The sequence below is a fragment of the Camelus bactrianus genome, chromosome 24, assembly GCF_048773025.1.
Source record: "Camelus bactrianus isolate YW-2024 breed Bactrian camel chromosome 24, ASM4877302v1, whole genome shotgun sequence".
Lineage (NCBI taxonomy): Eukaryota > Metazoa > Chordata > Mammalia > Artiodactyla > Camelidae > Camelus > Camelus bactrianus.
In genome coordinates, this window is record NC_133562.1 from 15,922,982 (window position 1) to 15,937,742 (window position 14,761).

General features: G+C 38.4%; 1 protein-coding gene across 3 annotated transcripts in view; it reads right to left on the bottom strand.

The window, feature by feature from the left end:
* NOL4 (nucleolar protein 4) overlaps positions 1-14,761 on the bottom strand; it is a 241,090-nt gene that overhangs the window by 17,636 nt on the left and 208,693 nt on the right. For all 3 annotated transcript variants that reach the window (XM_074352219.1, XM_010946869.3, XM_074352220.1), the window contains one exon: positions 13,837-14,017. In XM_074352219.1, coding sequence (XP_074208320.1) covers positions 13,837-14,017 — 181 coding nt within the window. The remainder of the gene's footprint in view (positions 1-13,836; positions 14,018-14,761) is intronic.

Below are 14,761 nucleotides of genomic sequence, written 5' to 3' on the forward strand. Positions count from 1 at the left end.
GGAGAACAGGATAGTTCAAAAAAATCACAACTGTCATATCACCCAGCAGTCCCACTTCTGGGTATATAGCCAGAGAAAATAAAAACAGGATATTGAAGAGAGAACCACTCCCATATTTACTGCAGCATTATTCCCCCTGGCCAGATATGTCAACAACCTAAGTGTCGATGGATGGATAAACAAATAGTGGGGCGTGTGTACGTGTGTATGTATATACACGTATACATGCATACACACACTATAATGTACAATACAATAATATACAATAGAGTATTATTCAGCCATGAGAAAGAAGGAAATCCTGCCATTTGCATCAACATTGATGGACTCTGAGACCATTATACTAAGTAAGTCAGACAGAGTAAGACAAATATTGTATGATATCACTTATACGTAAAAATCTAAAAAGTCAAATTCATAAAAATATATTGCAGCATGGTGGTTACAAGGGGCTGAGGGTGGTGGAATTTGGGGAAATGTTAAGGGTACAAACTTGAAACGAGTAGTGAATATGCTCTACTGTACAGCATAGGATTATAGACAACAATACTGTATTTTAAACTTCAAAGATGCTAAGAGAGACTAAGACTTAAATGTTTCCAACCCCACCCCCCAAAAAGAAATAATAATTATTTGGCATGATAGAGGTGTTAGCTAATGCTATGGTGGTTATCACACTGCAATATATAAACGTATCAAATTGATAACCATTAACTTAGTGTTATATGTCCATTACAGCTCAATAAATATCCACATTTAATTACAATTATCCAAAACTATGAAGGAAACAAAGACTCATGAAATACGAAGTATGTACGAGGAAATACTAGCCTTATTATCCTTTCAATCAATAAAGCTTGGGGGTAAAAATATAAATTCAAGAAATACAGATTTTTAAGAAGCAGTGTTTGGAGAGAGAGTGCACTTGCCTGCCTTTCCTCAGTAATCTCTTATCACATTTTTGCTTTGCTTTGTCAAAAATCAAGGGATTGAAATGTTAAACATGACTGTTTTTATGAATGTAGACAAAATATTTTCTTGTATGTGAAGGGAACTGGGGTTGATGACATCACTCATGGAGGTTAATGCCGTCCTCCCAATTTCTCACCTTTGTTTTTAAGTCGCTTTAAAAGCAAATGAATGTTTTCCAGGGAAACAGAAGAAATCATGGGAACAGACTGTAACTGGACAGAGTAGTGGAAGATGAGGATGGGAAAGAGGCAAGTACCTTATAAACACACAAGAAGATGTCTGTTTGGAAAGATGACAGCAAACACACACTGTATGGCGTTCCTCACAATTGTAGACACATGTGTGTTTATAAATATGTTTTCAGGAACAGTGTTAACATAATTATCCCTACAATATTGCTTCAAAGGACAATAGAGATACATGTATAATGCCCAAAATAGGAACCAGAAAAATTCCTAAATGTCAAGTAGGGTCCAGGCTACCTTTAGATAGTCAGTCTCCAAAAGGATTATATTCCCTAATGGGTTTAAGTTATCAGAAATAATTTGTTTCTCTGTGTGACCACTGAGATACTGGTCAGAATGTTAGTCATCGCACACTTAATTTTGTAATCTGTTGTTAATTCTGGATTTGAGTGAGTGAACCCAGGAGCAACTCAGGAGGCAGAAGGGCACTGTGTGAATGCACAAACACATCCACTTCCAAATGTTCCAGCAACTACATGGATGGGAGAAAAGGTTTCAGAAAAAGCCTTTGTGTATTAGCCAAGCCAAACGTCATTTTAAATGACTGTGCACCTTAAAATCGCAAGAGGAGATATTAGCATTGTAATTGTAATCATTCTTGGCATCTACATTTTTTAATATGAAAGAGAAAAGAAACAAGGCAACTCTGGCCTTCCTACCCTCTTAGAATGACTCAGGCAGTTAGATCCAAGATCTCTAGCGAGGCTAAGAGGGCAGCCTGGTGCCTGTGTCTGAAAGGTACATCCATACCTGGACCCAGGGCAGAGGAGTACAGACAGTGGCTAATTCAATTTCCATCCCGACTTCCTCGAAAGGTAGAACATTCTGAACTCCCTGCCAAGAGAGCTCCTTCCTGAATAGCAGAGGGCTGGCAAGGCCAGGATAATTTAACTGCTCTGTTCAGATAGAGTCCCAGAGGACATGTCAAAGTTCAAAGGAGGTTGTTAAGAAAAACAGCCCACGCCAACCAGAATAAACTCACAGCACCTGGAAAGCCCCTGAGCGGTGTACCAGCAGGCTCTGGAAGAAAGGTCCCAAAATACTAATGAAGTCTGCTCTTCATTCCATCCCTTCGGCGAGCAGACACAAACACAAAATTCTCAAGGGACCTTAAGAAGTACATAAGCTCCATTTTACTGTAGAGAACAGGCTTTTTAGAGAAGCTGCTGTCAGAAAAGCCTGATCAATACTGAGCTGTAAAATCCAATTACATGTGCTGGCTCGTGCAGGGAAAACACAGGGTCACTCACCTCTCTCTTCAGAACCCTTGCTCTGAGGCTCCCTGACCTACCGAAACCTGCTGGAAGATACGAGGGCTCAGTCAGATAAAACTGAAAGGTGCTTCCCTTTATTCTGCAGATAATTCATATCATTTTCCTTTCAACTGGTAAATGGTTAACATAATTTCCAATCATTAAAATTGACAAATAAGCACCATCTCCCCGAATCTCAGTGCATATGTGTGCAAAAAATTCACAGTCTCAGCTGAATTCTAGGTTATTATTATGGTATATGTGGTGGAGCTGGGAAAACAATGAACTCGGTGGCGAAGCTGCGGTCACATTTCAGGCACGTGGAGTTTGAGCTTGCTTTCTCTAAACGCACAACTCCAAATTCTGTTACAACAAAACTTTTAAAATTTGTTTTTTTCTAGCTTTAAAGTAATCCCAGCTTATGTCAAAGAGGGTCTCACTACTTCTGTTACACATTATTAGCTCTTCTCAGACCCCTAAAATAACTGAAAATTACTTTAAAAGCTGAGCAGTTTGAATTAAAAGCATGACTCTTTAAGAATCACCATTTATACTTTCATAAGGTTATTCGCTGACCCCACTTATTTCATTGAGGAGTGAATGATATGTACATAATTAAAGGCAAGGAGCCTGATGGAATAAATGTAGGAAAAAAGGTCTTCTGCAACAGTGAAACCATCCAAAGGTCAATATAATGGACCTAGAATCAGCACTGGTCAATAGAAAATTCCCTGGTGATGGAAATGTCCTGTGCTGTTCAATCCCGTCGCCACTTTGGCAGTTGAACACATAAACTGTGTCCCAGTGTGACTGAGGAACTGAATTTTACATCTTATTTAATTTCATTAATGTCAATGTCAGTAGCCACATATGGCTAGTGGCTATCATACCAGATATCATGGATCTTGATAAACTTACATTTGAAAGCAATGGAAAATAATCAAAATAAGGATACAGATCAACAGGGGTTAGAGTAGGAAAATATTCTGATTAAGTCATCAAAGGAACACACGTGGGAGAAATGGGCTAAGAATTGGCATTCCCAGTAAGTTGGACATAGTGGGAACTTCCTTTGTAGCTAGAGATTTTCCCATCACTGTGTGCTGTAGAATGCTTTGACAGATCACTGAGATACAGTACCTGCATAATCCCAATTACACTGCCTTCAGTCAGGTCGCTCAGTTATCCTTCATGTATGATGTTATTATCACGTGGATTTCCCCATTGTGTAAAGGGGATATAAATGAACCAGATGGCATTGCTTAACTTCTGTGAATTACTGGTAGGTTCTACTCTATAAAATCATTGTCTATACAGTTTTATATAATCAATCTTATGCATTTTCCAGCCCAGAATCACCCAGCAGGTCTCCCGGAACAGAACGGTTTCCTCCCCGCATACCTGCACCTCTTCTTTGCATTTGATCAGTGAGCCACACGTTATTAAGAAGGTAAGGTGAAAGCAGAAAGTGCACCTTCCCAGTTCCCTCAATAACTATGATAAACATTTCTTTCCTGAATCAGGAGACTTAAACTGAATACATTTTAAAACAGAATTTATGTGAGGATTTCAAAATATTTGTCTCCAATGTTTGATGTGAAATACTTCTTCCAATATTGTGCTCTTCAGAGGATTAAGAGAAAAAGAGAGCAAACTTGACATCCCCAACTTCAACTGATTATCCCCATGCTCAATTTTAGATTTAATTAAATTCTCCAAAGAGGCACAATATTTTGTTGGAATGATTTCTTTCACTGACTCATTCATTTATCCATTTACTATTTATTGAGCACTAATATAAGCTGGTTACCTACTGACACCGATGACATGACTGTCAAAAAAAAGTCACCTGGCTTGCTCTCAAGCTATGTACAATCTAGTATAAAAAAGAGCACACAACAGGTTAAAAAAGAGATGTGCTATGGTATCATGGAAACGTACAGGAGGAAAACTTCATGGGTGGGACAACCAGAAAATAATCGTAAAGAAGGTAATAAATAGCAGGTATGAATCAGGTGCAGGGGAGGGCATTTCCATACGAGAAAACCCCAGAAACAGACAATAAGTAGGAGGTTTCGTGGGATGCCTGGATCCACAAGCTATCTGGGAGACAACTGGGTATAAAATCTGAAGTTCAATGCAAAGCATGGGGGGAAGATTATGTAGCTCTTGGCATATTCTGAAGTTGAAACCAAGAGAGTTCGTGGGCTCTCTTTGAGCAGCGTGTAGAACAAGAGGACTAAAGGGACAAGGGCAGGATGCTAGGAGAATCCCGGCAGAGAAGGGCAAGAGGACAGGGAAAAGGCTCAGGAAGGCAGCGGGAGAAGAATTAGCCGGTAACAAGGCGACACGGAAGCCGAGAGTGGACGTTTCAAAGCTCTAGTCATCCACAGATTCAAAGATACCCAAGGGAAGATAAGGGCAAAAATCATTTTTTTAGTTTGGTAACAAGTGGACTCACTGATAGACTTGACCTGACCAGGTCCAGCAAGATGGTGGGGAGAAGCCAGTTACAGCCGATTGAAGAGTAAACAGTAGGTGAGACAGGAGTACGGTAGATGAACAGAAGCATGCCTTTGAACTCTTCAGATGAGAAGTGATGTTTTACAATATTGATGCCGGGGGACAGCACTAACCACATACAAAGCCAACTAGACCACCATGAACCAGCTCTAGTGTGGCGGTGAATCTTACAGCCAAGTTCCCTTAGACACATAATTACAGGCCCTGATCCAAAGCATCTTAAATAGCTCACAATCCTGAATATTAGTGAGGGGCAAAGAAAATCAGGGATATAAAGATCTGGGCAAACTAGAAATTGCTACACAAATGTTAGTCATTATGATCATTATTACTACAATTTGGTCTTGTTAGATCACAATCTATCAGCCCAGTTTATAGGAGAGATGAAAAACAAACTGAAGAGTCTGTCCAGTGGCTTTCGCAGAGAGGAAACATCAATAGTTCACTTATGCATTATGCATATAATTTAGACGCAACAGATCCAGCGGATAAGGACAGCGAAGAATTGCCCTCTTTAGACAGCTCAACAGGAACTTCCTGACGGAAAGCGTTCCAAAGTCCCATGTAATTGGATGTGACAATAATGGGAGGATTGGCTGCTTGCTTCTCATTTCAGTGGGATAATTTGAATAAGTTCTTTATAAAAATTGTAACTGCTGTCAAGTTGATAACACTCCAACTTGAAAATTTGGACTGTTGGATGCAGACCTTTGCCAGCTCTAAACAAATGGAGGTTGGCTCACAAAGGATTTGAAGAAGCCCCTTTCCACGCTATGAAGTCTCCAACTTCCAAGCTATTCCTATTGCTACTATATTCAGACTTACACAGGAGTTTATAAAACTCTTTGCAGCCTTCCTTCACCCAGAGTTTTCAGATTCAGCCACTCAGTCTTTGTTTTCAATCTAAGATAACCCATTCACCTGTTGTCCAATATACATAAATAATTCTTTGTGTTTTTTGACTCTGTCAGTAAGTGGTCTATTTTAAAATTCTGTTCACTCATTAAGCCAATATGATCAAGCATTTACTAGATCTCTGGCCTTATTCAGGGGATGTAAGACTAAATAAGAAAGAGTTTCTGCTTTCAAGGAAACATCTATTTAGGGAAAAATATTTGAAAACCTATGTCCCAATTCAATGAGATAAATGCTAGAATAAAGGCACCTGCAGGAGAGTGGTGAGGTGGAGTAAAGTTTCACAGAGGAAGTACCATTTAATGTCTTAAAGAATTCTGATGTTTAGACAAAAGGAGGAGAAATATTTTACCTTTTTGATCTGTTAGCTTCTTGAGGTCAGTGATTCTGTCTTATTCACCTTTTTTTTCTCTTAAAGTACCTCCTATAGTCAGACTATTTGCATTCCCCTGCCCCTCCTCCCCCCAAATTCATTTGCTGAAACCTAATCTCCAGTGTGATGGTGTTAGATGGTAGAGCCTTTGGGAGGTGATTAGGTCATGAGGGTGGAGCCCTCATGAATGGGATTAGTGCCCTAATAAGAGAAAGACGTCAGAGAGCTCCCCTACTCCACTGCATGAAAGGGACAGTGAAAAGATGGCCGCCTGTGAACCAGGGAGCAGGCTCTCAACAGACAGCAAATCTGCCAGCACCTCAGACTTGGACTTCCCTGCCTCCAGAACTGTGAGAAATAAATGTGTGGTGTTTAAGCCGCCTAGTCCGTGGTATTTATGTTACAGCAGCCTGAAGAGACTAAAAGTACTTCTTACAGTGATTTGAACATGAGAACCCAAAAGTATTTGTTAAATTAAATCCAAATGCTGTGAAGATCACCCTTGTCATTCTTCTGCCTTCTCATTCTTTTTGAACAAAGTATAACCTGCAACGTTCATGTCTTACTGCATTAGTTCAAAAGGTTCTACAAATATTCTATCTCCTTCAATCTTTGCCCTCTTATTTATGCTACCAACCTGTGTTATTTCATTAATAAGTTTCTCCATTAATGGTTTAAATTCTGATTGTCTTGTCTGCTTTATAAATTAAGTCAGATGTGTGTACCTAATTCAAACTGGTCTCCTGAAAGTGGTTGCTCCCTTCCCCACACTTTTCAGAAAATCTGGACAAAACCTAAAATTCTCAAACTTGGATTAACTGGCATTGTCAACCATCAGCTATGAGGTTGGCATCGCACAGAATGCTAATCTGCCACGATGCCTTTTTAGCTCCCGAGATTCATGTATATGGATGTACTTTTCTTTCTCCACAGTTCCAAATCTGCTACAGGGGATGACGATTCTGATGTCTTAAAAGTGGAAAAAAGTAAGCCAAAGATAATACCATTTTTAAACTTCAGAATGTTTGGGGTTCCCAGAATTTATGAAGAAAAATCCCCAAATAAAGGAATTTGCAGGCCTGATCAGTCCAGGTGCCTTTCCACAGGTAAAACAAGCAAAGACTAAAAATCAAAACAGCCGTAGCCAATGCCAGTGTTACAGGTAGAATGTGGTTTTGAGAAGAAATGTTATTTAAAGCTTCTTTACAACAGGAAATTAACCACTGCCCTTGCTACCATTACTACAGAGAGAGTCTGTTCTCAAATGTGAGTTGGAGAAATTCTCTTTGGTTTAAATCTGAAGCTGCTTTTGCTCAGACTAGTCTCCCCCCGACCCCAACTCACTCACACTCAGCCCAAGGCCACTGCTCAGAGAAAGCCCTGTCATTTTCATATGCTGCTTGCTATACTGGTTATTCTGCTGTTCCCATTTCTTCTCAGCAGTACACAATCTGAATTGTTCAAAGTTGTTCTCTACTGGGTCCTTAAGAGGTCTTTATCTCATCATACAAAAAGTCAAAAGATGTATTAACTAAACAGCCAAAAAGTTGACCTGTGTGACCTTGAGCAAGTCACCTAACTTTGCTGGCCTGTTTCTTTCCTTGTAGCCTTTAAAAATAAAGAGGTTGCTATCAAATTATTTTTCAGGTCTTTTAGATTCTATTCTATGATGGTGAGGTTTGTTTAGGGGAGAATTACAGACAAGGTGGACTTCATCACAGCACAATAGAATTTACCCTTCAAATAACAAATTTACAAAAACTGGTAAGAATACCAGTAAGTATACCTGGAACCTGTGCTAGATTTCCCATGTGGCTTTTGAACATCACTGAATACAACTGGGCACTGAATACCAGTGTATTGTGATTACATGTGTGTGTTTGTGTGTGTGCCCTGTGGTACATGCTTCAAGGGACAAAATCAGGATGCTATTAGTTATGACTATACTTGATCTAGAATAGGAATTGAGAATTTAAAAGATGAGCAATAAATGAGGGATGCAGGGGCAAAAAATGGTCAAAGAAAACTTCAGTTGGGAGGACCCTGAGGCATGAAGAGCTGGATAATGTCCTTTTTCTAAGAACAATGAGAGCCCATAAAAGGGTTTTAGATAATGAAGTGATGTGATCAGGTTTTCCTTTTCTTGGGGTTACCTTGGTTCCTCTGTGGGGAATGGGTAGAAGGGAAGAGAACTTTCCAAGCCCTGCTCATTAATAATTTATAGCAATATTTTTCCTTTAATTTCCCTCTCATTTTTTACTCTTGATTGGCAGTTGCTTCAAAGCTCTCTCCTCTCTTTTCCAAAAAACTCTCTAAAAATATTCTCACTGTGTCTTCAATCTTTTCCCTCATTGTATATATTATCTTTCTCCTCACGAGTCACTCCCTGCCTTTTTCATGAGAACACGGTGCTTCCTCCAACTTGTTGAATAAATCAAGTACCAAAATGGGACATCAAATGTGTGGTTCTGCAGAATTCTACTCAGAAGTGTCCCAAGCTTTGTTTAATGCTCTGTTCTCACCATCTTGAAATTCTTAAATAAGAAGCCCCACCTTTTCACTTGGCAATAGGCTCCTAAAATAACTCAACCCTTTACGGAGCAAAGATAAATGATTTTGGTTGTATTTGAGTAGAGGTAAACATCTGTTCTATATTCTTCTATATGTCACTTCCATGTCCAAAGCTTTGCCCACCTCCCTTCTTTTCTAGTATCACCACGATAATCTAAGTTACCACTGTCTTTTCTTGATATTACATAAATACTTAATATTAGGCAAAAGAGACTCTTAAAAGAGTCTCTGGATGTAAAGAGGGATATTTTACAATGATAAAACCATCAATCTGTCATGAAGATATATCAATATAAACAATATATGTACCTAATGACAGAGTGCCAAAATAAATGAAACAGAACTGTCAGAATTGAAGGCAAGAATAAATGATTCAACAACAGTAGCTGTAGACCTCAATACCCCTCTTTCACTAATGGATATAAAAACTAGGCAGATGATCAACTGGAATTCAGAAGACTTGAACAACACTATAAACCAACTAGGCCTAAAACACATTTACAAAATACCCCACTACCAATGGCAGAATGCACATTCTTCTTGGGTACACATGGAACATTCTCCAGGATAGACCATGATCTGGGCCGTATAACAAGCTTCAATAAACTTGAAAGGACTGAAATTATACAAAGCCATTGACAGAAAGAAAGGTGGGAAATTCACAAATACATGGCAATTAAACAACATTCCTAAATAACTGATGGGTCAAAGAAGAAAGAATACAGGAAATCAGAAAATGCTTTGAGGTGAATGAAAGTAAAGGCACAACATACCAAAACTTAATGATGCAGATAAGACAGTGCATAGAAGGAAATTTATAGTTGTAATTGTCTGTATACAAAGAGGAAAAAAAGACTTCAGATATATGTCAGAAGTTCTCACGTTAAGGCCTTAGAAAGTAAGAGCAAACCAAACTCAATGTCAGCCAAATGAAGGAAGTAACACATACGGGCGTAGAAATCAATGAAAGAGAGACTACAAAAGCAATCAGTAAAATCAATGAAACCAAATGCTTGCTCTTTGAAATGATAAGAAAACTGACAAAGCTTTCCCTAGAATCACCAAGAGGAAAGAGAACACTCAACCAGAATCAGAAATGACAGCAGGGCATCACTCCTGACCTTACAAAAATAAAAAGGATTATGAGGGAGTACTATGAACACTTGTGTCAACAGATTAGATACTTCAATTGAATGGACAAATTCCTTGAACTACACAAACTACCTGACTCAGGAAGAAATAGACAATGTAAGTAGATCTCTAACAAGTAAAGAGATCGATTTAGGAATCAAAACCTCCCAGAAAACCCCAGGCACAGATAGCATTACTCCTGAGTTCTACCAAACACTTAAAGAATTAATATCACTACTTCCCAAACTATGCCCAAAAATAGAAAAACATAGAATGATGTCTTAAGGAAAGCATTCCACCCACAGTCGCATCACAAAGGGAAATATTTAGCAAAAAATTTAACAAAAGAAGTGCAAAATTTGTATTGTCAGTACTACAACACTTGTTGAGAGAAACTTTAAATGACTGAAAAACAGCCCATGTTCCGTCTGCTGTTTCCTTAAAATGTTAAAACACAGAGCTACCACATGTGTGAACCAGCAGTTCCACTCCCAGGTATGTACCTCAGAACACATATATGCACAAGCTTTTACATAAATGTTTATAGCAGCATTATTCATAGTAACCCCAAAGTGGAAAAAAACAAGTGCCCATGAGTTAGGTTAAATACCTGTTGAACTGCTCAACAAAATACGACGCATCCACAAAATAGAACATCATTTGGCAATTAGAAAAGTGAAGTATTGATACATACCATAACCTAGACGAACCTGGGAAACGTCATGCTAAGTGAGAGAAGCCAGACACAAAAGACCACGCATGTATGATTCATTCATTTACATGAAATATCCAAAATAGGAGTTTCTGGAGACCGAAAGTAGATGAGTGCTCACCAGCTTACCTCACCAGTGAGGGCCTTGCTTCCCGTTACGCAGACTGTTGTTCGCACAGTGGTTTACAAAGCGGCCTCTGATGTCAGAATGCTCGTGTCCAAGCCCTGGCCCTGCCCTTTATTAAGGAGGGACTTTGGGTTGTCACTCAGTCTCTCTGAGCCTCACAGAATAGGTTTCAGTCGTGTTAGGGGAGAAAAAAAGTGGTACCTAGGCATGATTTTTCCAAGTGGGGGCAAGTTTAGTTTTATAAATTTTCCCCTCAAACTGCAGAATAGATCTCATGGGTGACATAATGATTAAATGGAGACAACACTGAAATACCATCCTGACTCAATGAGTGGTAGTTACTGTTATGCGTTAATGTTGGATTAACTTCGTAAATGATTTTTCAAATCTAGAAAGCAAAAATTCACGTCAATCAAATCTTTAGTGAATATACTTTGTTTCCCCCAAATTGTTTGATTTGATGGTTAAGTTCTGAACTACCTACCAGTTCTTACTTCTTACGTAAAATACTGAAAAAGAAGTGTTCGAGTTTCCAGCTTTCCTAAAAGCGAAAAGAAAGCTTAGCTTTTGTTTATGTTTTCCTTTTCTGGTCTTGGACTTGCTCTTTCCTGCTGCTTTGCTGTTCAAATAAAAATAAGAGTTGAAAACAGCTGAGAAGGCTCGCTAGCTGGCTTTTGAAAAACTGAATATACACTTGAAACTTAATCTTTTTTTCTGAAATAAACTGCTTTCTTTTTCTCTTCCACTTGAAGCACTGCTCTTTTGAGCTGGAGGGCAAGTAATGTAGACTAAAGCTCAGTGATCTTATTCTTACAGGACTTTTCAAGGCAGACCACAGAGCCCCCAGCCTGCCAGCAGAAATACACCTGAATACACTCAGAGCATTTTGCTGATACTCCAAAGGTAAGTGATTTTCTCCAGGATACACTCATTTGATACTAATAATGCAATCCCTTCCAATATATTAAAAGCCCATCAAACCTAATTTGAATTTTCAAATTGGTCTTTGTTCCCAGGCATTTTCAGCAGAAAGAGATAGGAAATAGGTTTTTCTTTTAAAACAAAACTACACTGAGCTCTCAGTGACACCACCAATTCAAATGCAAGATTGTGGAGTTTTTTGCGTAAACTTGCTGATTTCACATCTGTATCTACTTTGCCCCCTGCTGAAACTCCCAGCTTTCACTGACACCAACATAATTGCAAATTGGCTTTAAACTATAATACACAGACAACAGTTCCAAAATAATAATATGATTGCTGAAAATAGTTTAAGGTTTTATCATAAGCTTTCATGCTGTGGAGTCAAATTACGACTTTTGAGATCACTTGGAAAAGTTCCTCTCTACAGAGCGATGAAAACCACTCATTAAACAAAGTTCGTTTGCATAATTTTTCTTTCAATATTAGGGATTCTTACAATCAGTTTGTTTCATAATTATGTAAATATATAAACTTTTCAAAGTTCAATTTATAAAACAAACTATAAAAACCAAGTAAACTCAGAGAATTCTGGCTTATCTTCCTTTCTTCATAGTGTTCCTCCCCCATTCCAGTCTCTCTGTCAACTTTTAAAAAATTATATATATATCCTTCTTTAATAAATGTTAGCATACCTGGAGTATGTAAAGACATTTTACATTACTTTTTATAGCTTCAAATTACTCTCTTATTTGGATGCACTATAATTGAATCAACTAGCCATCTCTTGATGGACATTTTTATTGGTAACATTTTTTTTTGCATTTATAATAACATTGCAACAAGTAGCCCTGTGCATATGTCTTTTGTGTTTTTGCCAATGTGTCATTGAGATAAATTCCTAACAAGAGATTCCTCAAGAAATTGCTGGGTCAAATGGTAATCATATATCTAATTTTGCTAGAGATCATCAAGTTAACTCTGAATTTTTGTGTTTCTACAAGCAATGCGTGAGAGTACTCCTTGCTCCCACAGCCTTGTCAAAGGAATAATATTCTGTAACTATACAGATTTTTGTTAATCTGGCAGAGAGAAACTGCATGTCTCTTATTAGGAGTGGGTGGGTTTGAGTGACTTGCCCTGTATTTAAGGGACATTTGCATTGCTTTCTATGACAATTGTATGTTCATATTTCTAGCCTTATTTTTTCAATATATAGTTTTGAATATTTCTTTTCCTTTTAGAAGACTTTCATGTATTGGCCTATTAACTCTTTGTAATATAGATAGCTAATAATTTTTCACATTGTCATTTAATTTTTACTTTATGTTTTTATCATGCAAAAGGGGTGTGTGTGTGTGTGTGTGTGTGTACTGAAACTTATGTTTCCCTGGATTTTAAGTATAGTTTAGGAGTTTTTCCTACAACCCAGTTGTAGAAGAAATTCACCCATGTATTTTATTCCTAATCTATGTATGGCATTATAGTACACATTTGGAATTCATTGTGACATATAAGCTCAAGAAATTCCTAAAAATTTACCAAGCATGAGCCAGCACAAGCTGGCTTCAGTGCCCCACTCACTGCTGGTGGACATGCCGCTGTCACTGACAAGCTGCTGGGGGGAGATCCACGCATTATTTCTGTGTGTTGTTTCAGTGTGTATGTTCTTAGGTTTGATGACTGTGTATGTTTCAGCCAGTCAGTAAAGTTCCTGGTGCCTCAAGTTTTTCAAATTAAAAACCTCTTTAAACACTGAGAAAATATGTCAATTATTTTTTTGCAAATAGTACATTATAGCTTCAAGGAAAGAATGTACCCCTATTTGATTAAAAAAAAAGCTATTTCCCTAGCTGAGATTTTTTGAGTATAAAACAGCCATCATTCAGTTGCATAATAGTGCTGCTACTTTTAGAAACAGCAACAGAACAGAACGATGTCCTTGTAGGGAGATGGACATAATATACTAAATAGTCTTGTTTTTAGCAGCTTGGCACTGATGTTTGCTTTTAACACTTGCTTCATCTCATTCTCTCAGGTTTAGAGAATTTATATAATCAGTGAACACAAAAGACATAATGTGTGATACTCACCACTACTAGAAGCATCATTCAGATTTAGCAGTCCCCCTCCTAGCCCTCGGTAACTATGGTAACTGTAGGTCCCATTTCCGTTGATGTACAACACCTCCTGCGAGCCTGAAGCAGCTGAGGTTGAGTAAGTGCCCTGGGCCGCCTCTGGTTTGCACTGTTTGTCAGCTGGCGCAGCCTCGTCCTGCAACGACAACAGCACTTCATTACTCATCAAGCCGCCATGTTGTTTCACCTTGAACAGGATTATCACTGTATTGGTATCTACACGTCTGCACTGAATAAGGAAAAAAAATACAGCCAACGTTAAGTCAGCGCGTGTGCACATTTTCCACAACTTTGCTAAACACTAAAAAAGGAAAGTAAAGTTACAATGTGAGACAGATTGGAGACGGAGGAGCTTACGATTTCCAGCTGAATTTCAAGTTACATGAAGAGAGTTGTTCATGGTAGCCAAGAGAAGGCAGTAACCTAAATGTCTGCTGACAGATGAATAAAGACAATGTGGTGTAGAAATAACAAGGCAATATTGTTTAGCCTCAAGAAAACAAGAAAAGCGTCTCACAGCCTACAGGGATGAACCTTGAGGACCTAACTCCAAGTGAAATGAATCAATCACAAAAGACAAATGTTGCATAATTCCACTTATTGTGGATTAAGTAGTCAAACAGATAGAAACTGAAAGCAGAATGGTGGTTGCAGCGGGCTGGAGGGGTTAAGAGTTGTTCATTGGGTGATTCAGTCGTTCAGGGTAGGGGGCATGGTTTGGGGGCATCTGTGGCACAGCAAGGTGCATGTGGTGACAACACTGGAAATTGCTGCGAGGGTGAATTTTATATTAAAAAAATTTTTAAATAGGCTTAAAAATTACATGAAGAGAAATAATTTGCAAAAAATTTTGCAAAGATTGGCCTTCTCGAATTTTTTT